This window comes from Patella vulgata, chromosome 2 (assembly GCF_932274485.2).
Source record: "Patella vulgata chromosome 2, xgPatVulg1.2, whole genome shotgun sequence".
Taxonomy (NCBI): Eukaryota; Metazoa; Mollusca; class Gastropoda; family Patellidae; genus Patella; species Patella vulgata.
The window spans coordinates 21,191,544-21,218,618 of NC_065880.2; the positions used below are offsets into that span (position 1 = coordinate 21,191,544).

At 36.8% G+C, this 27,075-nt stretch overlaps 2 protein-coding genes across 8 annotated transcripts in view; one reads left to right on the forward strand and one right to left on the reverse strand.

Annotated features, from left to right (window-relative positions):
* The window catches only part of LOC126812199 (helicase with zinc finger domain 2), a 30,089-nt gene extending 24,290 nt beyond the window's left edge, over positions 1–5,799 (forward strand). Inside the window, exons 13-14 of the mRNA XM_056098702.1 lie at positions 907–1,074; positions 1,997–5,799. Of these exons, the coding sequence (XP_055954677.1) occupies positions 907–1,074; positions 1,997–2,106 (278 nt within the window). The 3' untranslated portion in view covers positions 2,107–5,799. The remainder of the gene's footprint in view (positions 1–906; positions 1,075–1,996) is intronic.
* Positions 5,800–7,762: 1,963 nt separating this feature from the next.
* The window catches only part of LOC126812198 (synaptopodin 2-like protein), a 36,024-nt gene continuing 16,711 nt past the window's right edge, over positions 7,763–27,075 (reverse strand). For 4 of the 7 annotated variants that reach the window (XM_050538450.1, XM_050538446.2, XM_050538448.2 and 1 more), the window contains exons 3-6: positions 19,608–19,759; positions 16,676–17,475; positions 13,506–14,384; positions 7,763–9,690 (exon numbers count right to left, since the gene is read on the reverse strand). In XM_050538450.1, coding sequence (XP_050394407.1) covers positions 9,335–9,690; positions 13,506–14,384; positions 16,676–17,475; positions 19,608–19,759 — 2,187 coding nt within the window. In that variant the 3' untranslated portion in view covers positions 7,763–9,334. Of the gene's footprint in view, positions 9,691–13,505; positions 14,385–16,675; positions 17,476–17,616; positions 17,773–19,607; positions 19,760–27,075 lie in introns of those variants that run through there. The other 3 variants (XM_056098703.1, XM_050538452.2, XM_050538453.2) reach the window with 3 other exon arrangements.

The window sequence follows — 27,075 nt, forward strand, 5'->3', positions numbered from 1 at the left end:
GGACGTCTAGTTTTCCACACTTTCATGGAGATGATCCTACTCCGTAAGCTCCGAGATTTCAACATTCGATAGCGAGCGGCGCCGTCTGTAAACGGGATTATGTTGGGCATTTCAGCCTCTCACACCTACCCCCCAAACAACCAGCGGACCCGTGAGCCTATGACAAAATCTTTTTTATACGCCCACATGGAAATGTGGTCGTATACTGCCGTCGCTCCCGTCCGTACGTCCGTCCGTTCGTCCGCCCGTCTTCCACAATTTCTTGTGAACACTCTACAAACTACATTTATGATTTGATTGTTTTGAATTAATATATGTTGTTGATATATATGTTATATATGTTGTTTACATTATTGAGATGCCGAATCCTATTTACCTAATGTGAATAATTTCTCCTGGAGTTATTTCCCATGTTTCACTTTGTTGTACCTTGTGGACACTCTAACAACAAAAGTTATCATCCAATCTGTATGAAATTTATATGCATCATTTTAATTAGTGAAATGAAAAAGCCTGTCGAATTTCAAAAATTCCTTTAAGTTACTTCCAGAGTTAATGCACTTGTTTCAGTCAGTAGAACCTTGTAAACCCTGAAACGATGAAAATTATAATCTGACCTGTATGAAATTGCCTTGTTAATTTCCCCCATTGCCTACAAAAGAATAAATATGCGACAACCCTTGTCAACCGCCCGGATGATTTAGCTGCTGTGGGCGTATGTTTCGTTGCCAGGCAACCTATCTTATAAATTACTACAGATGTGTCTTCTTCATCTGAGTCATTTTTCGTTTACATTCATTTTGATTCAACATTCCGTCTATTTATTTCGTTTTTTTTTATTGGGTTGAGGGTGGAGATGTACGTTTCATGGCGTACTTTTTGATTTATTTTCATGATTAAATACAGGTAGTGAATGGGAATATGTTATCTTCTCTACCGTAAGATCTTTACCAATAGATATGTTAGAAAATTATCCATCCCGGTCGTGGATCAGACACAATCTGGGTTTTATAACTGATGATCACCAACTAAATGTAGCCATTACACGAGCTAAACAGGGTCTTATTATTATTGGTAAGTCACATCATTTGGAAAATATCTTACCATGAAGATTTGTACCTGAAAAACAATATTGCTATTTTAGCCCATGTTCGAATACTAAGTGTCGAGGGTTCTTTTACATGAAAGCCAACGTGTACAGACCACGGTGTATTCGTATAATCCGAACGGATGGACACTGTTCCTTGTCAGGCGCCCCGTCCTGCACCATGGTAAACAACGCCGATTATATCGATGAACTTTTTCATCCAATAACGGGAGCGAACTGGAGACCTCCTAGTTAGCGAGCCATGTCTTACACACTGAGCTACTGTGGCTCCCTGCGCGGTTTCCCGTTGTCAGTGGTGCAGGGCGGAGGGTCTGACAAGACAGTGTTTAGTCTTCGGATGGGACGAAACCCCGAGGTCCCGTGTATAAGACCCTATGACAGAAAAATTTGAAATAAAGAGTAGGCCCTGGTGCTACACTGCGGGCAAAATTTTCCGCATGCCCTTCATTAGACATTCCAATTCCAGATTTAACAGGACAAATTAATGCATTTTGTATTTCCTATATGGCAGGCATGTCGGGGGGTTGCGAACTGGACTACTGAAAAGAATCGAAATGTTTTAAGCCTTAATGTTACTACTTGTCAGGGATAGCACCTGTGTGGCTAGCAAGTAAATAGTTGTCTAGTATCGGTTGGAAGAAGTATTCTCGCTCACTGAGCTAAATTCACGCCCCTAACATTTCGGGGTGGGGAGGGGGGTATAACCGTATGTTAATCTCGAAATAACCAAAGTATCGTGCTGGCGAGACGCTTGATTCCATTTTATTCCTTGTTTTATATGTAATAAAAGGTAGTGTTACCAACTCAATAGAAACAACAATTTTAAAGCTGGAATAGGTCGGTATTTAAATATTCCTTAGACAAAAGTGCATTGGATGTATGTTTCAGGTAATAAACATTTATTGAATTGTGACTCAACATGGCAGAAATTAACAGAACATTATGAAGAGAGAGGACTTGTAGTTGATGCTGAAGATTATCCTCTGTGTAGAAGATGATAGTAAAATATATTTCATCCGTTCCAAATTATAATATTAAGCATGATTTATGTGACGTGAAGAATTTAATATATTTTTATTATGAATCTAGATTGTTATATTTACCAGAATGTATTATATTATATGTATTACAGTTTGTTTCACTTTAACCATTTTCCTGTTTGCCTTTAAGGAGCTAAACCTGTAACTCAATATTTTCCATAATACTCGAAATTAAACACACGTATTAGAATTCAATATGGGCCCATTTCAATCAATATTGATGGTGCTATCTTACCGTGAAAATATGGAAATATAATATCTAATATTCAATACATAATGAACATTTTAAAATCTGTACACGAGTCGTGCACACTATGGTTTCGGGTGTAATTTGCAATGAACAAAGAAACAAATATCCTACAACACAATGTTTAAGGTTCCAAAGAATAGAGCCATACGCCTTATAATATTATGAATTGTTATTGACGTTGCATAGTATGGGATTAGAATTATTCCTTCCCTTAGTGTATACATAAACACATTGTGATCGATATATTCACCTCATTAAAATGTTTAGTCGTTTGAAATAATTTTTGTAAATAGCAATTGCAATGTTTTTCGCCATACCTATACAGATTTTGATGTCTTCATATAAAGCAATTAAAGATGCATTATGTAAGGATGAGATAAAGAGTCATAATACTTTTAAAATATATAATGAAAAAGGAATATTTTGAAAATTTTAGTCAAATTACTTTATTCTGAGCGAAGTTATGACTGTGATCACAATAGCGTAGTCTCGTATTAATAATAAACACAGTCTCTATCATCTATTTTTATACGCTAAACATTGAAATTGGGTCGTATATTGTCGTCGCCACCATCGGCCAGGCGTCAACAATTTCTTGTAGGCGTTCTGGAGGCTAAAATTAATATCCAATTGACTTTAAATCTATACACGATGTTCAAAGTCATGAGACGAAGAATCATAATGATTGTCAACGATTTTAAATAATTACTGTCACAGTTAAGACTCTTGATCACTTTGAAAACTGGACGCTCCAGAAACTAAAATTATTATCCGATTGTCTTTAAATTTTACATAGTTTTCAAGGTCACGAAACAAAGAAGCATATTGATTCTCAACGATTTCCGATATTTACTGCCAGAGTTATGACCCTTGATCACTTTAAAACTGGGCGCTCCAGAAACTAAAATTATTATCCGATTGTCTTTAAATTTTACACAGTTTTCAATGTCACGAAACAAAGAAGCATATTGATTCTCAACGATTTCCGATATTTACTGCCAGAGTTATGGCCCTTGATCACTTTGAAAAATCTTGTGGACTCTGAATTCCATGTACACTATGTTCAATGTCTTGAGACGAAGATCCTTATTGATTTTGCATTATTACTACTAGAGCTATGGCCCTTGAAACCTTTTAGACGCTTTGGAGACCAAACATGGGCAGAACTAGAAGCCAAATAAATCCTATTGGGTTACCCAGTGGGTTGTTATTCTTAATCAGTTTTAGAGTCTTGTAAATGCTTTCATTACCGACAAAAGAAATAATATGCAACAACCCCTGTAGACATTCTTCGGGTGGCTTACCTGCCGGGGGTGTATGTTCGTTGCCTAACAACCTATCTTTAAATTATATAATTAAATGGCAATCGTGTTTCAATCCATAAAAATTCAGAACCACCCAATAGTCATGTGAATAAATGTCTAATTAATAATTTATATAACATAGTTTGTCGCCAAAAGAAAGACCTGTAATAGGCAGGTTTAGCTCTTACATAATGCATCTTTAAGATGCACAAATGCAGGATTAGATAAAGACAACAATCAATATACAATAGAGGTCCAAGGCTGGGTCGGGAATTTTCGCAGATCACTCCTGTTCCAGTGTATATTTTAAATTATTGGGAATTGTGTTTTCTGTTATGTAGATAACAATATTAAACATAAATTATGCAAGGACTAAATCTGCCTATCGCAAGTCTTTCTTTATTATGTTATTTGAATTATTAATTAGACATTAATTAATTTATCTAGACCATAATCAACTCGCCATGTCATCGCTAGCCTGTGATATTTACTGGATTATGATCCGATTTGCTGCTCAACTTTCATTCATGATTTAATCAATTAATTGGATAATCGAGACTATGTTTTTAACCGTACCGACTTTAGTAATGATAATCGAGGCTAGGCCGAAATTTCAATCGCTTAATTCTCGGTTCATAGTGGATCAATTTGACTGAACATTTCAGCAAATTGCCAAGTTTTTAACTATTATATTGAGCTCTTTATCTAATCTCCCATAATGTATCTTTTAATTGAAAACTTCATTCAAATTACTTCATTCTCGGCCAATTTATCGTTGTTTGTAGTTTTGACAAGATGCGTGCACAGTGGTAACCAGGGCACTGGTATAATCGGGACTTAGTCTCGCTTTCCCATTTTTAAATTCATTTTCTAAATTGCGAACGTTTTAATCTAGTTAAAATCTCCAGTGTCCGATGCCATCGAGAGTCGATTATGCTCTTGCATAATGTATGTTTAATTGTACCCCGCCTTTCGAAGGGAGCAGGGGACTATTAAAATGGGTTTGTTCGTCCGTCTGTCTGTCAGCCTGTCCGTCCGTCTGTGTGTCTGTCAGTCACACTTTTTGGACACAATAACTCTCTAATTGAGCTAGAATGTTCAAACTTGGTGTAGGTATTTATTAGGTCAATGCCTTGATGGAGTTTGAAGATGAGCATTTTCTGCTTAGTTTAAGCAGAGATAAGCAATTTGATTGTTTGATGCTTTGGGACACGATAACTTTAATTCTAATTAAGTGAGAGTGAGGACACTTGGTGTATAGTTTTATTACATCAAGACCTTGACTAAGTTACATAATAAGCATTTTCTGCTTAGGGTAAGCGAAGCGATAAGCAATTTGATTGGTCAAGACTTTGGAACACGATAACTCTCCTAATTGAGGTAGAATGTTCAAACTTAGTGTGGACTTTCATTAGGTCAATTGTCTGCTTACGGTAAGTAGAGATAAGCAATCTGATTGGTTGATGCTTTGGGGCACGATAACTTTGGTTTTAATTAAGTGAGAGTGATGAAACTGAGTATAGATTCATTATATCATTACCTTGACTAAGTTTGATGATGAGAATTTTCTGCTTAGGCTAAGGATCGATAAGCAATTTGATTGGTCAAGACTTTGGAACATAACCATTCTGCTTTTAATTGAGGTAGAATGTTTAAACTTGATGTAGAAGTTCATTAGGTGAATGTCTTGACTGAGTTCAATGATTAACATCTAAAGCTAAGCAGTGCTAAGCAAGTTCATTGGTCGATGCTTTGGGACAAGACAACTTTGATTCTATCTGATAGAGAGTGATGAAACTTAGTGTATAGGTGATAATCTGTTTGATTGCTTGATACTTTTGAAATATGTGATTAATGAATACGTGTCATCTATTTATTTTGTGATTTCGGCGGGGGACTGTTGGCTTGTTATTCATTATTTTGGAAGGATTCTGTTTGTAAACGTTTATATAAATAAAATTTCTTTATTACTAAAACTACTATATTTGTAATGAAACTTTTGTGATATGTCTGATTTGGTTTTGTTTTGTTTTTAAACAAGCGGTAAAAATTATTTCCTATTTTAGTGTAAATGGGTATTAAAATGGGTAAAATGCATCATCAGTAACGTCTTATGTAAACAATGCACGCGCCATTGAGCCAATGATTGACGCCGCCTGATGTGACGTCATGTGTTGAAGGCAGTCGTCTTTTACAGAGATATAAGAAGACTTCCGTAATACTCTGTGAACGGATTGCCATAGAGGCTGTATTTTTTGACAGATTTTTTTCAGATTTCATTTGAAGCATTGGTGTTGTAAGGAACCCTATCAATAATCAGCATTCACCCACCTTTCGTCCCAGAGTTATCCCCCTTAAGCGAAAGTCAAATATAGAATGAAGCTTGAATGAACCCTATCGATATTTAGCTTTCAACAAGTTCTTCCGGAGTTACCCCCATTTGTTGCAAACCGAAAAATACTAGATCATTGTATCATCTGGGAAATATCTTTCTCTAGAGTTAGGGTTAGGGTTCGGATTAGGTTTATAAATTAATGTCAAACGTACAAATTGAAGCTGTAACAACGGTGGATTTCTGAAAACCTGAATTCGATAAAGGCAACAGTATTTAAAATATTTCTTTTTTTCCAAATCCGACGTGAAGCATTGGGAAAATTAGAGGATGGACTCTAGAGAGCTGACCAGTTCTATGTTCATTTCTTAAAAGATAGGTTGCCAGACAACGAAACATACGCCCACAGCAGCTAAATCGTCGAGTAGGTCTTGTTCGTGTTACTATTTTAATAATGCATATAATTTCCATACACCTCGGATGATAACTTTTAAGTGATGCATATCATTTTCATCGAATCGAGTAATAACTTTTGTCGTTCGAGCGTCCACAAGGTGCAACAAAGTGAAACAAGGGTCATAACTCCAGAAAGAATTAACGGAAATTGTCAAAACAATTTAATGATAAATGTAGCCCGTGGAGTGTTCACAAGAAATAATGGACGACGGACGGGGGCAACGACAATATACGACCACATTTCCATGTGGGCGTATAAAAAAGTGTGCTTATCTTGCAAGACAACCGCTTGTTGGTTTCTCGGTCAGCGCTATTTCAGTTGCGTAAAGGAGTGATAATTCATTGGAATGAACTACAAGTTTAATTATTAAAAACGTCCCAGATTGACAGTGATCCAACGTAATTATGCCTTCAGCGGGTCCGATTCCGTTTATAATATCACTATAAAATTTAAATCTCGACATACGTGTCATTTTCAGTAATTGGGGTTGTGTCATTTTAATTATCTAATTACTCAAAAAAAAATCCCCAGGCTGACAGTAATCCAGTACCGAAAAGTAGATTCAGTGGGTTCGATACCGTATAATACCGTCTAGAAAACATTTGGGTCTCTACCTTTGACCGCCGGACAAATGAAGATCACGCTCTTTTATGTTAATGTGCTTATTACCAAAAAAACATTTATTCTTTCGCTTCCATGTAGCTCCACTGGACATATAATATACTTACAGGATGAGATGGTGCAATTTCTCGTTGGGTAGACCACATCTATACTAATATTTGTTTGTCTGTCTGTCTGTTCGGGGTTGGCGGCTACACTAGGTCTGCCCCGAGTCTGAAATTTGGGGTGTAGGGGTAGCTCGGACCGGGGAGTAACATAGGCCAGGTTGAGTTAGTCTACCACTTCCGGTTTCGGAGTTATGAGCCCCCAAGCGAAGCCGGGTATCTGTCTGTCTGTTCGGGGTTGGCGGCTACACTAGGTCTGCCCCGAGTCTGAAATTTGGGGTATAGGGGTAGCTCGGACTGGGGAGTAACATAGGCCAGGTGCCGTTAGTCTACCACTTCCGATTTCGGATTTATGATCCCCGAGCGAAGCCGGTCCGTTCGGGGTTGGCGGCTACACTAGGTCTGCCCCGAGTCTGAAATTTGGGGTATAGGGGTAGCTCGGACCGAGGAGTAACATAGGCGAGGTGGCGTTAGTCTACCACTTCCGGTTTCGGAGTTATGACCCCCGAGCGAAGCCGGGTATCCTGCTAGTAGCTAATATTTGCCTGTTGTAGAAACTAGTTTATTCATCTTATATACAGGTAAGTAATTATCAGGAGGTGCTTACTTATATTCTATTTACACGTGGTATGTACACACCATTCAATATTCTACAAATAAATAAACTCAACTTCTCAACATATCACAACAAACAAAAAAGTAGAGAGTCCTTACTTTTTAAAAGTATATAACTCTTCCAAAAACACAACCGCATGAGGAAAAAATAATTCATATAGCATCAATTTTACTATATTAATCATCATGTATCTAAGTAACTACATAACATTCCCATTATTATAGCAACTGATAAACTGCTATTATTAATATCATAAATATTATTTATATTACTTGTTATTTCATAAAACAATAAATACTGAAACAAAAACATTTGTGACTCGAAATGGGATTATGAATATGAAAAACGTTGAGGAATTATTTTTTAAAAATCGAAACAAAAACGAGTTCCTTATAAAGATGTGGGTTATAATATAAATAGTCTATACATCATAATTAACAATCTGATATTCATTAATCATCACTAAATACTGCAAGCAATTAACTAATTAATCCATAATTATTCAAGTGTTATATCACGTATACTGGGGTTATCGAAATGGCATGGTATTATACTAAGTTATTACATTACTACATTGTCTACATGGGGTTATATATATTTATCTGTTACTGATGTATATACAACGTAAGCTGTTGGTAAGTAATAGTATATTATAGATATACCATGACCTATGTTTACAGAGAAAGACGTATACCTTACACCACTGAAGATGAACGTATCATGCTATAGCCTGTCCTTCCATATTAGGCTAGAAGCCTCACTGATGATACGATATCTAGTAAGCTTATACTCTTGACTATTTGGCATACAACAAGGATATAGGTAGCGATACCAAGATTTTTGCATATACCAATAGGTATAACATATTTATACATACTGCGAAATAGTACTTTTTGTTCTAATAATAAGACGGCTTTAATAAGTATTTGCTATTCATTTTAAATCTCTTGCGAGTTTGAATTGTTCTCTCCAATAACCTTGCTACTGTACTTAATGCACACCTGTAAGCACCTATAAAATCATCAATGCTAATACACGCCAAGTTCTAGAATAACAAAAACACAGGCTGTGTGTTGCTAAACTACCATTACCATAGCAACGATCCGCAGACGGGTAGGAGAAAAGTATACTAATATGATGTTCAGATGTAATACTGGCAAACACCATTTATTTTCAATAAAAACATATTTCATGAAAAGAAGAGAAGAAAAATATGTGAATGCCACACATCTATGTACTCTAGCTGGGATTCTCCAAACGCAGTACATACAAATCGGAAAAAAGGTAATTAAAAAAATTGAAAAAGAAACTAAATACAAATATAGACATCGGACGGTTCAAACCCAAAATACGCAAGGAAAATGAATATTGCACTCAAAACATTTAAAAAAAGAACAAAATAAACCCGAAAACAGTTTGTCATATTTTTCGGTAGAGGGAGTATGTGTATAACGCTTTCTTGGTTTCCTACGAATGTTTTCTTATTTCTTCAAATATACATATCACAAATCTGAGCCTGGTAACTCTACAGGATGGGCAGCATAACCATTGTTATACATGCTTACATTTTGTCCATAATAATTAGGGGATGGTTGACCACTACTATAAGCACTATGACTGGAAGGGGTGTACATGTTTCTATCTGCTGGGGAGTAGGCAGCAGGCGACCAAACAGCGGGAGATGGAGAGTAGGACATTGGTTCTGGAGATGAATCGTTTTCTTCTTCTGCAACTTGTGATCCCATCCAAGCCCTAGGTTTTGGATTATAATCCCGTTGTGGAACCGGTTTACTTGGTTTTGGTGCTACCGGTGGTGGTTCAGATACCATTGGTTGGGATACCTTCACAGAATTATTTGCTGAAAATATAAAAGATAAGTTGCCAGACAACGAAACATACGCCCACAGCAGCTAAGTCGTCCGCACAGTCAACAAGTGTTGTCGTATATTTTTCTTTTGCCAGAAATGGAAACATTTACAAGACACTAAAATCTGATTCTGAGTAACAACTCATTAAGTAATTATCAGAAATCATTAGAATTTGTTTGCCTTCTAATAGTTTTGCCCTAACTTTTAGTATACAAAACATTTTTCAAAGTGATCAAGGTCCATAATTCTGGCAGTATTTATCGGAAATCGTTGGAACTCACTAGGCTTCTTTGTCTTATGACCTGAAACACTGTGTATGAATTTAGATTTATTCGGATATTAACTTTATTCTCTAGAATGTCACAAGATTTTTCAAAATGATTAAGGGTTATAACTCTGGCAGTAATTATTGGAAATCGTTGAAAATCAACAGCTTTCTTCGTCTCATGTACCAGTTTAAAGTCTATCGCATAGTAATTTAAGCCTCTAGAGAGTCTACATGACTTCTCAAAATTATCAAGGACAAAACTCTGGCAGTAATAATCGGAAATTGTTAAAGATCAATAGTATTCTCGTCTCAGGAAGGTAAACACTGTGTATAAATTAAAAGTCAATCGGATATTAACTTTAGCCTCTAGAGCGTCCACAAAATTTTTCAATTGATCAAGGGCTATAAATCTGACAGTAATTATCGGAAATTGTGGAAAATCAATTGGATATTAACTTTAGCCCCTAGAGCATCTACGGACGGGGGCGACCGCAATATAGGACTGCATTCCAATGCAGTCCCGAAGCTAGCCCAAAAATTTGGAGGGGGTGGGCAGGGGCTTCTGGGGGCGCCGATGTACCTACACTTGAAGGTCCACGGCGAACGGCACCAGGAACTATGAAATATGAAAATGGCGGAAAATTTCAATGTTGAGGCTGAATTTTCGATATTGGCGTATTATGATATTTTGACATGAACACTATAAAATTTTGAAGGAAGGAATACGACTTTAGCGTACCTATAACAATTTATGAGAAAAACGAAAAGTTCGGAATCGGGTTAGTGTGCGACTTGTTTGAATTTTGAAGATTATCACACCTTGCGAGCTTGAATCAATCTAATCTCCATCGAGAATTTGACCTGGAAAATTTCCTACAATCTCCAGTTGGCTTTCTCTTGGGGGATTTCGTCGTGGGCGGCCCACCAATCTCGGCATTAATAGCGACCTTCCGGGATGAGGCACCCCACCAATCATGCCGTTTTGGGCGCTCAACCAATCTCACTCAGCATTATGCATGGCCCCGACAATCACATATTGTAATTATAAGGTGCGCCACCATCATGTCATTATGGGCGCCCCTCCAGGGTAAAGCACACCACAGATCACGCCGTTTTGGGCGCCCCATCAATCAAGTTGTGGTGTTAATCGTGTAGTTCATTATGAGGCGCCCCACCATTTGGGCGGGGGGGGGGGGGCTCACATATAACGATATGATTGGCGAGGCGCCCATAAAAACAAGTGACATCGATTGGGCGCCCCGCGAATCTCGTCATGGGCGCCCAATCAATGTCACACGCCTTTATGGGGCGTCCATACTGATATGGGCACGTTGGTCGTTGGCTTCGTATTGCTTCCAATGGCAAGGGAGCCTTCGGCAGCTGCCCCCACTCTCCTTATTCCCCATTCCGCCCCGCTAGCTACGGGCCTGCATTGTGGGCGTATATTAAAAAAAATATGAACACGTTCCATAATCTTTTTGTAATCAAATACAGTACAATATATAATACTGTAGTAAGTATGCAAAACAGTATTAGTAAATCAAGTACAATACATAATAAGTATTCAAATACAGTACAATATATGATATACTATAGTAAACATACAAACAGTATTATTAAATACAGTACAATATATAATAATGTAATAAGTATGCAAAGTACAATAAATAATACTGTAGTAAGTATGCAAACAAGCATTATTAAATACTGTACAGTACATTATAATGGAATAAGCATGCAAGAAAGCATTCCAACCCGGTTGGTTTTCTCCGGGTCCTCCGATTTCCTCCCACTGATAAAAAACCCTCCGCGCAAGCGAATTATTGAAATAAAATTGAACCATGTGTTAGTCCCGAAATGACCTAGTTTGTGTCGAGTGGACGTTAAACCCAATTTCTTTCTTCTTTTGCAAGAAAACATTATTAAATACAGTACAATACATAGTACTATAGTAAGTATGCAAACACGGTATTATTAAATATAGTACAATACTGTAGTAAATAAACAAGCTTAGTATTATTAAATATAGTACGATACCTAATATCCCCCCCCCCCCACACACACACACACAAATAATATTAAATGGCTTAAAGGAATAGCAAAGTATCGATGCCACCGACTGCAGATACTATAAAAATGTTTTGTTAATTAGGTGTAATCTAATTCTAATGGATAGATGTGATAAAATATATGACAATAATGCAATTATAAGGTGTCTGGTGTGGTGTGTTGTTTAATGATTACAGCCTGATTATGGCTGCGATCTATTCATGAAAAATTGAATATATTGCAGACACTAATCACGAAATGACTGAAATTACACAGGAATTTGCTTTTTTAATGTAAGAGCCTTTCAATATATGTCAAGATGAAATTATGCACAGGCCATTACAAGCCATAACAAATAACTTAAAAGTATGTTTGGTCAAAACTACAAGTTTATTTAATTTATATTGTAAAAAAAATTGTAGCGCCAAAGAAAAGAGACTTAACGTTTTTGACTAAAATTACACATCGACCTTTAATTTTTTTATTCCAAAAGCTCTTCAATAATCTGTAAATAAAAAATTATGAGCAGGCCACAATCAATAATTTTAAAACACGGTTGGTCATAGACTGGATGATAATCTAATTTATAAACCTTGCAGCGTGAAGAAGAGAAGTTAAACGTTATTGTATTTGAATCAAGGTTCCTTACAACTTTATGTAATTATATTCATCACACCGATCCATTAAGGGTTTATATAACAGAATCTACTTTCATTTTAACAAAATAAACAGCATTGGATGTCTTAACCGAAACTATTGGGGAATGTGATAAGGGTTCAGTCGTCCTGATATATTCTCATGACATCTTCCATTTAATATAGTTTGCACCAAGGAGTGAAAACTAACCCAGTGTCAGAAATCAAAATACATCGACTTGGCCAAATATCATCAATGAAGGCATTTTGAAAAAAAGTGTATGCAATTAAAGATACATTATGTAAGATTTAGATAAAGAGCTAGCCATTCTTGCTATAATAGATCGAAAATAGATAATGTAAAATGAATAATTTGAAAATTTCATTCAGATTACTTTATTGCGATCGAAGATATTAGCCTTTGAAGGTTTAACAAGAGGTGTGCAATAATTCAACCACCGTATTGGTTGTTCGAAGCTAAGTCTCGCTCCTCCATTTTTAGCTTAAATCAAAATATGGCTGAACTGTTCTAATCTATTTAATATCGGAGAAAGCCGATGCCATCGAGAGTTGATTATGACCTGGATAAGTTAATTAATGTCTAATTAATAATTTAGAAAACCTTTCAGAAAGACTTGCATTTGGCAGATTTAGCTCTTGCATAATGTATGTTTAAGGAATGCGGTAATCTTTATCGTCAAATACATAGCATTGAATAAAACATCATTGTTATAATTTATTAATGGGTGGAACTTTTACAAAACACTAAAACATGGGTGGGTTACATCTGGGGTCGAAGTTATATAGTTTACGTATAAATGTTAAAATTGGGGTGATTACAGAATAAACCTACCAGACGAGGAGCCAAATCCACTCCAACCTTTAGCTACTCTGTTAAAGTTTTGTCCCTCCAAAAGTAATTGAGTATTATCGGTCTTTAATGAAGTTTGTGAAACTGGTGTTAGCATTATGGGCTGGGACCGTGGTGCGGGTGTCTCCGCCTTGGGAGTTGGAGGTTTATATCCTAATATTTGGTTCAGTCTCTGTTGTTTTTCAAATTCAGATAAATGTTCGAAAGCCGAGTTTACATCCTCGCCTTTAGATGCCGCCTCCCACGGTGATAAGTACGGTTTGGGAGGAGACATGAGCATCGAATCCAATCTATTCTGTGGAATCACAGGTGTCTGTTTTTTGGCATTATTTTCATCGATGACCCACTTCTCGGCTTTTTTCTGTCGTTTTTCAAATAACTTGGCGCCTCTTCCCTTTCCAGATTTTAAATTAGCAACTAAATCAAAACACTGATTAGGCGACACATTTGTATGTTCGTTTTTCGATGATTTAAGTCGAAGTCTTTCGAACTCGTCCTTACTTAAACTCATTTTGGGAGTAGACTCGGGTGAGTTGACTCGATTCTTTAAGCCTGCTGGAACACGGAAAGAGAAGAGTGGTTTACTACCACCATCATCAAAAGACAACTCACTATCTAGATCTAACAGGTTACCGACATCACTACCGCCGATTGACGACACTTTGCCGTGGGTAACTTCATCGTGCACCCAATTCGACGCCTTCTTCTGTCGCTTGGCAAACATCCTTGCACCTCGTGCTTTCTTATTGGCTGCAGATGTGAGAGACTGAGCGATGGCCTTGCACAATTTCATCTGTTCCTCAATCGTTGGGAAATTCTTGTCCGGGTCATTGTAAAATGCCGAATCTCCATATAGTTTCTCTGCAAGAAACAAGGCAAAAATATTTAAATATTCGAATAGTATTTGAGGTACGAAACATAAAATAGAGAAAGAATTATTAAAAGGTGTTAACATTTGTTACAAGTATCAAGAAATATATAAACTGAAATTATTAATAAAGAATTTAAAAAATAAAATATAAGAATGAAATAAAGTGTATCTTAGAAATGCTGAGAGATGTTAGATCTTTTACTGAATTATCTTGGACTCAAATTTCATGCTATAAGAAAAGTATGTATACCAATGTAAATAAAGCAATGGTTTGAAAGATAAATGAAAGTTGCATGCTTTCACTGAAGGTAAAGACATACGAGAAACTAATTAAGGCTAAATATCACATGCGTAGCCAATTTATGGAAAAGAGATTGTGTAAGATTACATATAAAGATATAAAACCACAGTTGTACTGGATAAAGACCAATATGATATCAAGTCCTTGACATGGCTTTGAACCGTTCATCGATGTACTAGTTAATTAATAACATATTAGATGGTTTATTTAAGCAATGTATCTAGTAGACATAGATCAGCATTACCATATGTAAAATTTCTCTAATAGACTGTATAATTCTTACAGTTGGAAATATAAACACAGTAATTTTATGTTGATTATTATTTCCACGGCTAAAAGTAATCCCGTAGCTTGAGAAACATTATCATTTATCAATATTAATGTATCTTGTAAAAATAAACTAAAACAATCCCAACAGAGTGACCGACCAAGCTTTAGCGTTTTATTTCTTTTTAAATAAAAGTTTGGGGTTTTCTTGCAATAGATCCTAGTACCTAATACAGAAAAGTTCATTGGGGTCATTTTTCGACAGAAACAGTTCAGCTCAAGAAAACCCCATTATTTGTTTTTCAATGGTTTTATCACATTTCATAGAATATGATAATAACTTCCACATTTTATATTTAACTTGCTTGGCCTTTATATTGTATATTCACTTAACTTATATAGTTTATATTTAACCTGGGGATCACGTGGCTAAGTGGGTAAGACACTAGCTCGCTAGCCTGGAGGTCGGGTGTTCGATCCCTGCATTGGCCGAGAAAGTTCATCCAGATTTTCCGGCGTGGTTCTCCCTTGTCAGTGATGCAGGACGGAGGGGCTGACAAGGAAAGCTGTCTAGTCGTTCGGATGGGACGAAAAACCGAGGTCCCGTGTACACATTGGCGTGCACGTAAAAGATCCCTTGGCAGTTGGAATTCGATATAAGAGTAGGCCGTAGTGCCGCTGTCCGGGCAAAATTTCCCTCATAGCACACTGTATGGCGTATGCCCGTCTTCATTAGCCCAGGTTAGGAGCAGAACAGTAGGACGTTAAACCCCATTTCATTTTTTATATTTAACCTACTTAACTTTGATATTTCATATTTAACTTATTTAAAAGGTATTATGTAAGAGAGCTAAATCTGCCCATTTCATATTTAACCTATTTACAATTACTAGTTTATATCTAATTTACTTAAATTTGTTATATCTAACTTATATTTAAATCTGATATTTTATATTTAACTTACTTAAATTTAATCAGTTAGCATTCGATATTTTATATCTAACTTAAGCTTAAATTTAATAGTTTATATCTAACTTACTTAAATTCGATATTTTATATATAACTTAAGCTTAAATTTAATAGTTTGTATCCAACATGCTTACATTTGATATTTTATATCTAACTTAAGCTTAAATTTAATAGTTTGTATCCAACTTGCTTACATTTGATATTTTATATCTAACTTAAGCTTAAATTTAATAGTTTATATCTAACTTACTTAAATTTAATACTTATATTTAACTTACCTAACTTCAATATTTTATATTTCTCTTACTTAACTTCAGTATTTTATCACACTGATATTATTGTTCATTTCAATATTTTATCTTTAACTCTTAATGTTTTATCTTTAACTTCAATATTTTATCAATCTGATATTTTATCGTTAACTTCAATATAAACGTGAGACGAGCTATGGAAAATCTAACTATAAATATAAATAGCATGCAAAATAAATCTTGCAAAATGTGGTGCATAGGAACGTATAGGTCAAGAAACATAGAGGGTGAATTCGTAAGATCTTGCAGATTTACAGATAGGCCGGCATGAATTCCACTGCTGACATTTATAAAGGGAAATACTGATATATCTATACATGTGGTTATGACGAAATCATTACTTACGTCATGTAATAATAAAAACCATGGTGATACGTGTACCACTTGCATCTTATATAAACGAGGGTGTGCTAGGGTGTAAAGGCAGACTTACTACGTCCAAGTGCAGAGGAGGTACTCGAAATATCACTCTCTAAACTAAATGTACGTTCCAATGCAAGATTGTGGGGTCTGTGAGTGAAAGGGGATCCAAAGTACCCACTGTCTGTTAATCTTGGATTCGGAGTGCCCAAGCTTGTTTCAACTGGAGGAGCAAATAAATGTGGATCGTGTGAAGGTTCTGGAGGGGGTGGCGGTGGTGGTGGCGGCGCTGGAGCAGGAACTGGTTTCTTCACAGGTACTATAGGAAACGTTGGTGGTGCTTCTACTACACGTTTAGGTACAGGTTTGGGAGCCGGTCTTGTGTATTTTGGCATTTCTTTTAGTGCCCAAACGTTTAACGTTGGCATTCTGTCGCCTGTTGGTGAAGTTGGTCTTGGACCATATCTTGGAGAGCGGTTAGACGTTGCTTGAAGTGAAAGTCGACGTGGTGGAACATTTTCCTTTACTTCTGCATTACTGTACATGGCTGAAACTTGTACTTGAGGTGCTGGAGAGAAAGACGACGACGGGCTGAAAGGCTTTGGTATTTGGTTTTGGTACATGGTCGAATTCCATGGCTTGGGGGCAAACGTCTGTGTCTGCTCCTGCCTGACAAACGTGTTTGTTTCCCGCCCTCCATCTTGTTGTCGGTAGATGTCAGTTTGAACTGAATTCTGGGTATCCCCCGTCGAAAACGACTGAAAAGATGAGGAAGACGTAGGGTATGTCGGCTGAGTTGGTGTTGAGTGACCATTTACATACGATCCAAATGACAGAGGAGTATTTCCAACTTCGGGTGCGTTCAAGTTGCTCCTAGAAATAAAAAGAAGGAAAAACAAATGCATAAATCAAAAACACATAGAACATTCTGCATTAATTCCCGAATACGAATAAATTTAATCCATATGGAACACACATTCTTAATTATACACAGAACATCACATAACACTTCACCTATCATAATATTGTGCATAACAGGTCACTATGCGAGGTACGAAAGCTTCCATGGTGGCATGAAGGACGAAACATGCTACTACAGCCAACTGAAACACGAATAACCTGGCGTGTCTCACAATCTTCAAAAGGTCGATAGCTGCTGGCGCTTGTCATTATAGGAATCTGGTGCACTAACACGGTAATAATACCGCCTTCTACAACATTAGGTATGATGTATCAGATTACCCCACATTATATTCTCCCCATCGTCTTACAATACATCTTGTATTGTTTATATCATAGTTTATTATCACAACTGATCAGGTCTTAATATAAATAAAGGTTAACTTCTTTACTAAAACTCTTCTACTCAATTGTTACTTCCCTTAATAGTTTCTACCATTTTGTTAGTAGAATTATATCTACTTCTAGATAATAATGTATGTTATAAGTAGGGTGGAATTATTCATAGTATATTCATGACATTTACAGATATATAGCAACCATTACACTAACGTGTGCCAAAATATACAACAATTTCAATAAAGAGTATGTTTTGCCATGGGCGGATCTAGAGGGGGTTTGGGCAGAGTGGTCCTTTATCCACGCTCACACCCAGTTACTGGTCCCCAAAACTTACTTAAATAAAATCGGTTTGAGGTTAATCGGCACGTATCTGTAATGCCAACAGTGGTGATTCAATAATGTTATAGGTACGCCCCCCCCCCCCCCCCACACACACACACACATCGCCTCATTCCTGTATCCTCACTTGTATTACGTAGTCATTATTAATTATGATATCATTTTCCGAATTATCCATATAATGAATTGTCATGGCCTTAGCATTGTTATCAAGGATCACGTCATACCAGGTCAAACGAAAACGAAGAGGCAAAAAGGAAAAGGACTTCGGTTGTGTACAGACGATTTTAGTTTTAAATTCAGGAAAACTCTTGCCATTTTTAAAGTCAGGTTGCCATGCAGAAAATGGAACATACGCTCACAGCACATGGTTTCCCCAATAGCGTTTACATTGATCGTAACATAGCTTGCCAAGCAACGAAACATACGCACACAAGAAGCTTTGTCTGTGACTCAATGATAAACATTGGTTGCCAGCAGTTATCGTCCGTGGGGTTATGAGCTAGACAACAAAATAGCAATAAGATCAAATAATAATTAAACCCTCTCAGACGGCAACAAGATTTCGTAAAAAAAAGAAAATAGCTCGAGAAGTTATTTAAAATCGTTGAAAATAGGGTTCTTCCTCTCAATAGGATATACAAACAATATAAATTTCATGGAGATCGGTTAAACAGCCTATAAAGTTCAAACAACATTTCGTAACAAGGGGGCATAACTCTTGTAGTCTCTTGTGCTGAAGAATAATATAAACGACATACCGACGGGCGAAGGGACGGACAGAAGTGAAGCTAATATACAACATTCAAAATTTAAAATTTTCACAAGTCATCATGGTATCATCGAGAAATCCGATGATAGAAGGCTTGATCTCGCTTTAACTACGTACATCGTATCAAGGTCTTCACGTAATACCCTGCATATTGCGGCACTTATTTCGATTGGGTGAGCCTATCAGATTCCTCGATCGTCGCGAATACCAAGTCTCGCACGTTCAAGCTAAAATGCCTACCTGTGATAATCGAGTTGCAAAGTTCAAGCTTCATTCAATGTCAAGGTTTCCGTGGAGGTCGCGATGTCACAACCTCTGATTGGACGCTATCAGTTCGGGAATTGTGAAGTAAACAAGCAACGGCAAGGTGTTGTGAAAATCGCAGTCGTTGCTTCAGGAACATGGCAAAGCGGATGGTTTTCCCAACCTTTAAGCTCCCAATCAAATAACACATGCTTTTAAAAAAATCTAAGATTCTTTCTAGAGAAAGCACAAACTTTCAATTCCGATTGTTCGGTTTTGAAAGGCAAGGAATGTGTTTTTATCAAATGTTTACTGATAAAGTGATTTTATTCTGTTTTATTTTATTTACCTGATAAGTTCAAGGGTTAACCTGGTGCCACCCGAATCTATCAGTTCCATGGCCTCCTCGTGACTTTTACCTCGAGTTGAGATACCATTGATACTGATAAGTGAATCTCCCTCTTGAAGGCCTAAGTCATTTGCTTGAGACTTCTTCCGGATCTGAAACGACATAACATAAGACATTATACCTAATGATACTATTGACGAAGAGTAATGAATTTGAGCATAGTAAAGTGCGGATCCAATCTGTTTCACAGAGAGTAGGGTCGCCTGTCCAACCTTGTGGGTTTTCTCCGGGTCCTCCGGTTTCCTCCCACTGCTAAAGACCCCTACGCGCAAGCGAATTATTGAAATGAAATTAAACCATATGTTAGTCCCGAAATGACCTAGTTTGTGTCGAGTGGACGTTAAACCCCATTTCTCTCTCTCTCTGGTTCACAGAGAATTACGAAAGTCTTCTAAGATCTCTGTAAAAGATGACTGCCTTCAACACGTGACGTCACATCACGCGGCATCAATCATTGGCTTAATGGCGCGTGCATTGTTTACATAAGAGGTTACTGATTCGGGCAGAATGGTGCCTTTTACTCATTTTAATACCCATTTCCACTAAATAGGAAATATTTTTTACCTACAAATACTTCAAATGGTTTTATTTATTTTTCTAATACATAAAAAGGAAATATTTTTTACCTACAAATACTTCAAATGGTTTTATTTATTTTTCTAATACATAAAAAAAATGTTTTAGAATTTAAATTTGTGGCTCATTAAGTCGCATGGATGTCATCCTTATCAGTGATTGTAGCGGCCTAGCGAATATTCACTGCTGATCAGTGTGCGATGGGTCTAGTGGTGGCGCATCCGGCGCACGTTCGGCACCCCAGCCACTTCCCATCTGAATCCTGGGGGCGCACCGGTCGGCACACGCGAGGGCCGACTCAATTATGTACGAGTCACAGATCGTAATGTACAATGACGGCTTCGATCTACACCAGTAGTTCGTGTTTCAGGTGTTTTAATAAACTAATTTTCTTAATTTCGTTTTGCTGTTCATTAGTTCTCGAAGAAACTGTTCCCACTGCCTGTCTCTACCTGAACTATTTTCCTAGATTTCTGATTGAAAAAGTCCCATTATAATTCATTATTTCTGGGCTTCTAGGTTTCGAAATTTTCGGGGGGGGGGACGCCACCCGGAGCCCGTATTGTGCGCTTCGCGCCTTTGGTGCTCACAGCGAGTGCCTTTGCCGCTCGTGCACCCCTCCCCGTTTATTCATGGTCTATGGATCCGCCCTTGTAGTGTAAAACATGCATATAAGGATGTGATGTTTAGAAGTATCCATCTTTCCTTGTCGTCAGTCTTTGTAATGCGTGGGGCGCTTTTGTCTCCCGAAAATAACTCTCTTGTCGGTGATTAGTAGGACCGTTTGTAACCAAGACCGTTTCAGAGAATCTAAGGTGGCTCAGTGGTAAGACGTCGGCTCGCTAACGTGGAGGTACCGTGTCCGGTACCTGCGTTGGCCTAGAAAGTTCATCGGGATTTATCCGGCGTGATTCACCCATGTCGGTGGTGTAGAATGGAGGGAATTGAATGGACAACGTAAAGTCCCGTGTACGCATTAGCGTGTACGCATTAGCGTGTACGTAAAAGAAGAAGACTTGCCAGTGGGATTTCGAAATAAGAGTAGACCGAAGCGCAAATTTTCCCCTCATAGCACATTGCATGGTGTATGCCCGTCTTCATTAGCCCAGTCGGTACAGAACAGTACGGCTTTAAATCCCAATCCATTTCCGTTTTGTCAACAATTTGTCTGTTGTCAATACCTATCTGTGTTTTACTACATGTATTACAATTTGCAGTCAACATCAAATTTTAACCTAAGGACCGTCTGTTTCTAAGAGATTCGTTATAATTCGCTAATCAGTGAATATTATGAAAGGGACAAATATACATTAATAGTGACACGGGTTATACCAAGTTCTTTATACTGACCCTGAAGTCAGAAGTTTATGAATATAGCAATCCACAATTTAAAAGGACAAAGTAGCAGAAGACAAGAATATACATAATACTAAAACATATTTATAACAAAAGGGGAGGGGTCGGGGCCAGGCATTCTCTTGACGTCGCTGTAAGGATTCTCATCAAACAGATAAGACAGAATAATCTTGACTAATTCCTTGTTAACCGATAAGAAAGCTAGTCAAAATCACTATGCACCTGTATGAATGGGCGTTTTAAAATATTGTCTTCGCTTTGAATATAATCTTAAACTAACCAGTTGATTTATTTTTTACTTGCTGGCCCTTTAAACAAAGTTTTTGGTGAGGACAAAATGATTTGTACTTTGCATGTCTATCAATATGTTAACCACATTTCACATCACCAAAACACAAAGTCATATGTAGAACAAGAACTATAAATACAATAGGTATTAAAACATGAACAATGTATTGGTAATGATTATTACCATGGTAACTAATATAAACCCCATTCCTCAGTAAGAAACGTTGCCAACAGTAACTATTGGTTGCCATGACAGCCATTTATTACATTCTTGTCATAATATTTATATAGAAAAGTCGACTTATGGATTATAAACTTTCATGTTATATCGACAGTGTAAAATGCATTACCAATGATAATTGGCTATAGGTTCTGCCATTTTGAACAAGTATTGTTTATTAATTGATAGCTATAATCAAATTGCTTAACATCAAATGTTTCAGCTTTCTTTAGTTAACTGCATAAAAAATATTCAAAAAAAATTCCCGAAGAAAATTCTTTATAAAGAAGATGTTCCAAGATGATATAATATTAAAGATGCATTATGAAAGAACTAAATCTGACAGTCTTTTGTCTGACTTAAAATGCTATGTAAATTATTTTAGACATTTATTCACATGACAAAGCCATAATCAACTCTCTAGATCATCGGCTGTCTAGCATATTGAATGGATTGGACCATCCGCGCCATATAATCGAGCAACGTTGAAATGGACATTACTCAAGAAAAGGACTGACAATTCGAGACTTAGTTTGTTATCATGACGACTCAAAAATCAGATATTTCTTGTCAAAGCTTCGAACACTCTTAACTTCACTCAGAGTAAACTAATTTGACTTAAATTTTCAATATATATTCCCTTTTCATGATCTTTTATTGAATGATTATAGCAAGAACAGACCGATCTTTTTCTAAATCTTAAATAGTGCATCATTGAATGCTTTTGTAAAATGGAAAACAAAGATGCATTTTAATTATGCAGATTAATATGCATACATGTATACAAAAATGTCATAAATAAATGTCAATTGGAACAAAGGGTAATAACTCTGTTGGTCATGACATCCCTATTTTAGACATTACTGGCTGTTACACTTTGGATAGATCACAAATAAAAATTAATATGTTTTTACTTTTGCATCTTGATATTAAAGTTATATATCAACCGTTTACAGTGTCATTGTATATAAAAAGTATGCATCCAGGACGATGAGGAGGTATTCATGAAAAAGAGGATGGAAAGATCAGAGAAAAGTGTCATTGTATGTTACATTACAGAGATTATAGAGCAACCACATATACCAACCACAAATTCATCCGGTAACTCACAACGACGTAAGAAATATTCTAAGCTCGCAATCGGCAATCGTATTAATACGGGCTCGGTTTTCCCAAAATATAGATTTGAAAAATAAACTATAAAAGGATACTATTCAACATAGTCCCTATATGAAAACACATTTACCGTCGTATAAACACAGACTTTTAGCCAGATTTGCCAAATAATATTGGCGCTATGGTGGTATAGTCCATCAATCACTATAATACTGTACATTATATGAATACTTATATCTGTTATAACTCGACTTTCTATTATAGATACGGGGACATACCGTGGTAGATCAGTTGTTAATTAAAAACAGTATCCCAACTTTCATAGCTTAAATCATACAATAGTTTCCCCACTCTACCCCCCCCCTCCCCTTGCAACTGAGATCAAATTAGAAACGGTTAATAACAGAGAGTTGGGATATTTCCCAAAAATACTAATAAATGGCATATTCTAGTCTGCCGAGATCTACAAGATATAAATGATTTTCGCTCCTTTTAAATTATTTGACCTAAAGTGAGTGTGGGCGTCTCATAGGAAAATTTGTATGATTTGCCCAACAGGGCAATTTGACGGACACTATCACGATCCTTTTTAATGAGTCTTTCATTATTAGCACATTAAAATACAGAACCATATTTCGTTTGTTTTTTATACTTTCGATGTCCTACACTAGATGAAGATCTGACCGGTTTTAGTGGGAGGTCGCGTCAGGGGTCGTACGAGCGGCTTTTGACCCTATCACGTCACAGACATTGATTAATCAATCAGCGTTGACGTTTTTGATAGTTTGCCCACAGTTTCGTGCATCGCACGCCAGCAAGTCGCCGTAACAGATCGTTTCATTGGCTAATCCCTCACTGCAACCAAAACACGGGTTATATAACAACACTTCCAGATCCTAGTGTTGTGAAGACAAGTAAAACGAAATTCTTAACTATAAAAATAACGAAACTAATTAAATTTTGTCAAACGTTGGGTCCAAAACAATAAGCCTACCATGTCCTCGACACAACATTTGAAGAGTCCAGGGGAAGAACGATCTAAGTCACATTTTGTCTTTTCGCATAAAACGTTGAAAACTTATAGACGAGAAGAATGCATGAAACAACTGGCGGGTCATTACAGGAGGCCCTGGTTCGATGTGACGCTGCTTGTTTTTACCTGAAATTGATTGTTCCACAGAAAGCTTACACAATTTGCTACCAGATGGCGCCATTAACTGGGGTTTATGGAAAAAGTGACTTAGATCGATATTCCCCTGGGCTCTTCATTTGATTTCCATAATTATGTATAAAAATGTATGGGGTGCATCTTTATAGGAAGGTAAATGATTCGGTTTTCAATCAATGTATTCTGTGTGTGTATCAGAAGTAGAAACATCTGGCTGCTATCCATCTTTAGTCACAATGCCACTGAAAGAGCCAGACCAACGGGACTATGAATTATTTATGTTACATTCTGTAGTAGATTCAAATTAAACACCTACTTAAAATGTTAATGTACTGTTATGTTACTATGGCAACATTAATCGCTCATATATTTATATTAAATTATAAAATACTTCCACATAATGTATTATTATAATAGCAATATGAATTATTAAAAACTAGACAATACTCGTTCAATATTGCTTATAAAGGTACCAACTGGCATGTGATAATTGATTTTCTTACAATCTCATTCTACACTTCATTACAGATCCTTTATCCTTGTTAAACAATTCATATATGTGATGTGTCCCTATAAATAATTTACACGTTTATCGCTGACGTGTTTCACGGTTCTACGTGGCAATCCTAAACAACGTGCACTTGACTAATCTAAATCTAATGGTATTTTCACTCAGAAAATATTTCAAATACGATAATCTAAATGTTGGTATCCATGGCCAGTTTTATAATAATATATAATATATACACTGGTGACGATGACTTTGACTTTATTTTCTGATCATTATTGAATTGGGATGTACATGTTTCGATTGACGTATGGGGGATTGGGTGGCAGAATGGTCCTAAAAGTTGCTAAGCGAATGACTAGTCTGTCAATTATGATTCATTGTTTGTGACAATTGGAGTGTGCTTGCCTGCTTCATCTTGTGGAATTATCTATGGAATCTCCGGATTCCCACAATTGCAAAAGAGCCCTGCGCCTATGAGAATTAATTGAATAGAAATGTTAATTATAATAAGTGGACGTTAAACCCAACTCCCCCGTGGGCCTATCTTTATATTGAGTTTGCAATACTTTATTTAAAGTACGTGTATTTTTTTTTAGAATATTAGAACCACTTGCATTCTTTATAAATGTTATCCATATCGTTTTACCTTTTTAATTATTTGGTGCATGAAGTTCAAGGTTTGAAAATAGAACGGGGTCGACTTACTGGAATAGATATAAAACTAGTTATAAACACTTAACGCTGCCAACACGATATAGTGAATCTAATTGCTCTATAGAGTTAATAGCCCAATCCCTTTAGTCAGGTAGAAAATAATATTCTGTGACAGATATAGAAATCTGGCAATAGGTCGAATACAGCAATGAAAGTACTTTACGGGTTAATCGCACTAAAATAGTTTTATGAAATAAATTAACCAAACATTAGTTGGCTGTCGTGGTCCGTGCATGATGCCCTCTGAACTCACACTCCACCCTAGTGACTTCCTGGTTTGATAATCGACATTTTGGGATTGTCTGCTATTCAGGTTCTGGAATTAGCGTGACTGTAAGATAACGGGCAGGAGCAATGCAAATATACGACAAGCAGGTCGGATTTTCGGTTATTTTATGCGTCAATTGTTTCCGGGAGCAACGCAATAGATCGGAGCGAGAATGGTACTGAAAGGTTCCATCAGACACTGTATTTCAGTACGCACGATGGTGTGGGCACGACCTATATTAAGGAAATTTTCTCGGAGCACGTCCCCCTGGCAAAGTTAATTCTAGGTCTCTAGCGTCAATTTGGTGTATATCTACGTATGATCCGACGGAAATTCGATATTTTTAATAAATCCAATACCTCCTCATGTAGCGTATATCCAGAAACAATTAATTCAGTTGAATCAAGAAGAATTCGAAATATGGGAGACTGAGATAGATTGTTCACATGGTAGACGCGGCGCATAGCGACAGAACAACGAATTAACTCAGATTTAAATTGTCAAAAATATATGGATTTGTTACATTGATGGGCCTCTCTTCAGTGATACCTGGCGCGCCTCTTTCATCAAATTGAAACTTTCTCATAGCACGTCTTCTTTTCTCAGAGCACGGTTTTCGCACGGACTTGCTCTGATGCTAGGGGCTGCGAAGGACCCTGAAATAACAGAAATTCACTAAGCTTCCTTGTATGATCAGGGCCCTGTTTCTCGAAATCTTAACTAAAGATAAAATCCATATTTTAGTAGATACTTCAATTTTGATTGGCTAGGCACTAAAATCAATCTAATATTATCCAATCAAATTACTAAAATCTGGATTTTATCTTAGTTAAAAATTCGTGAAACAGGCCCTGGGTGATTAATGCAGTACGTAGAGTTTGGACAAGGTAGTGTGGATGCCGACCGGGCAGAATTTTACCATTTTGAAAGGGTCTTCGTTATTGGGTCTTCGCTTAAGCTGACTTTATAACTGCGCTAATGATGTGGTTTACAAATAGGTTTGGTGAACAGACGGAGGTGGGATGATAAGAAATAGTAATAACAAGAGGCCTTGAGAACAAATAATTAGCAGATGAACCATGTGATAAATTGAAATAAAATATTCTGCCATGTCCTTGATAAATAAATAGCCACCTGACTGTACGTATATACATGAAAATATATTTACTGTTATTTACAGAGAGTTGATAA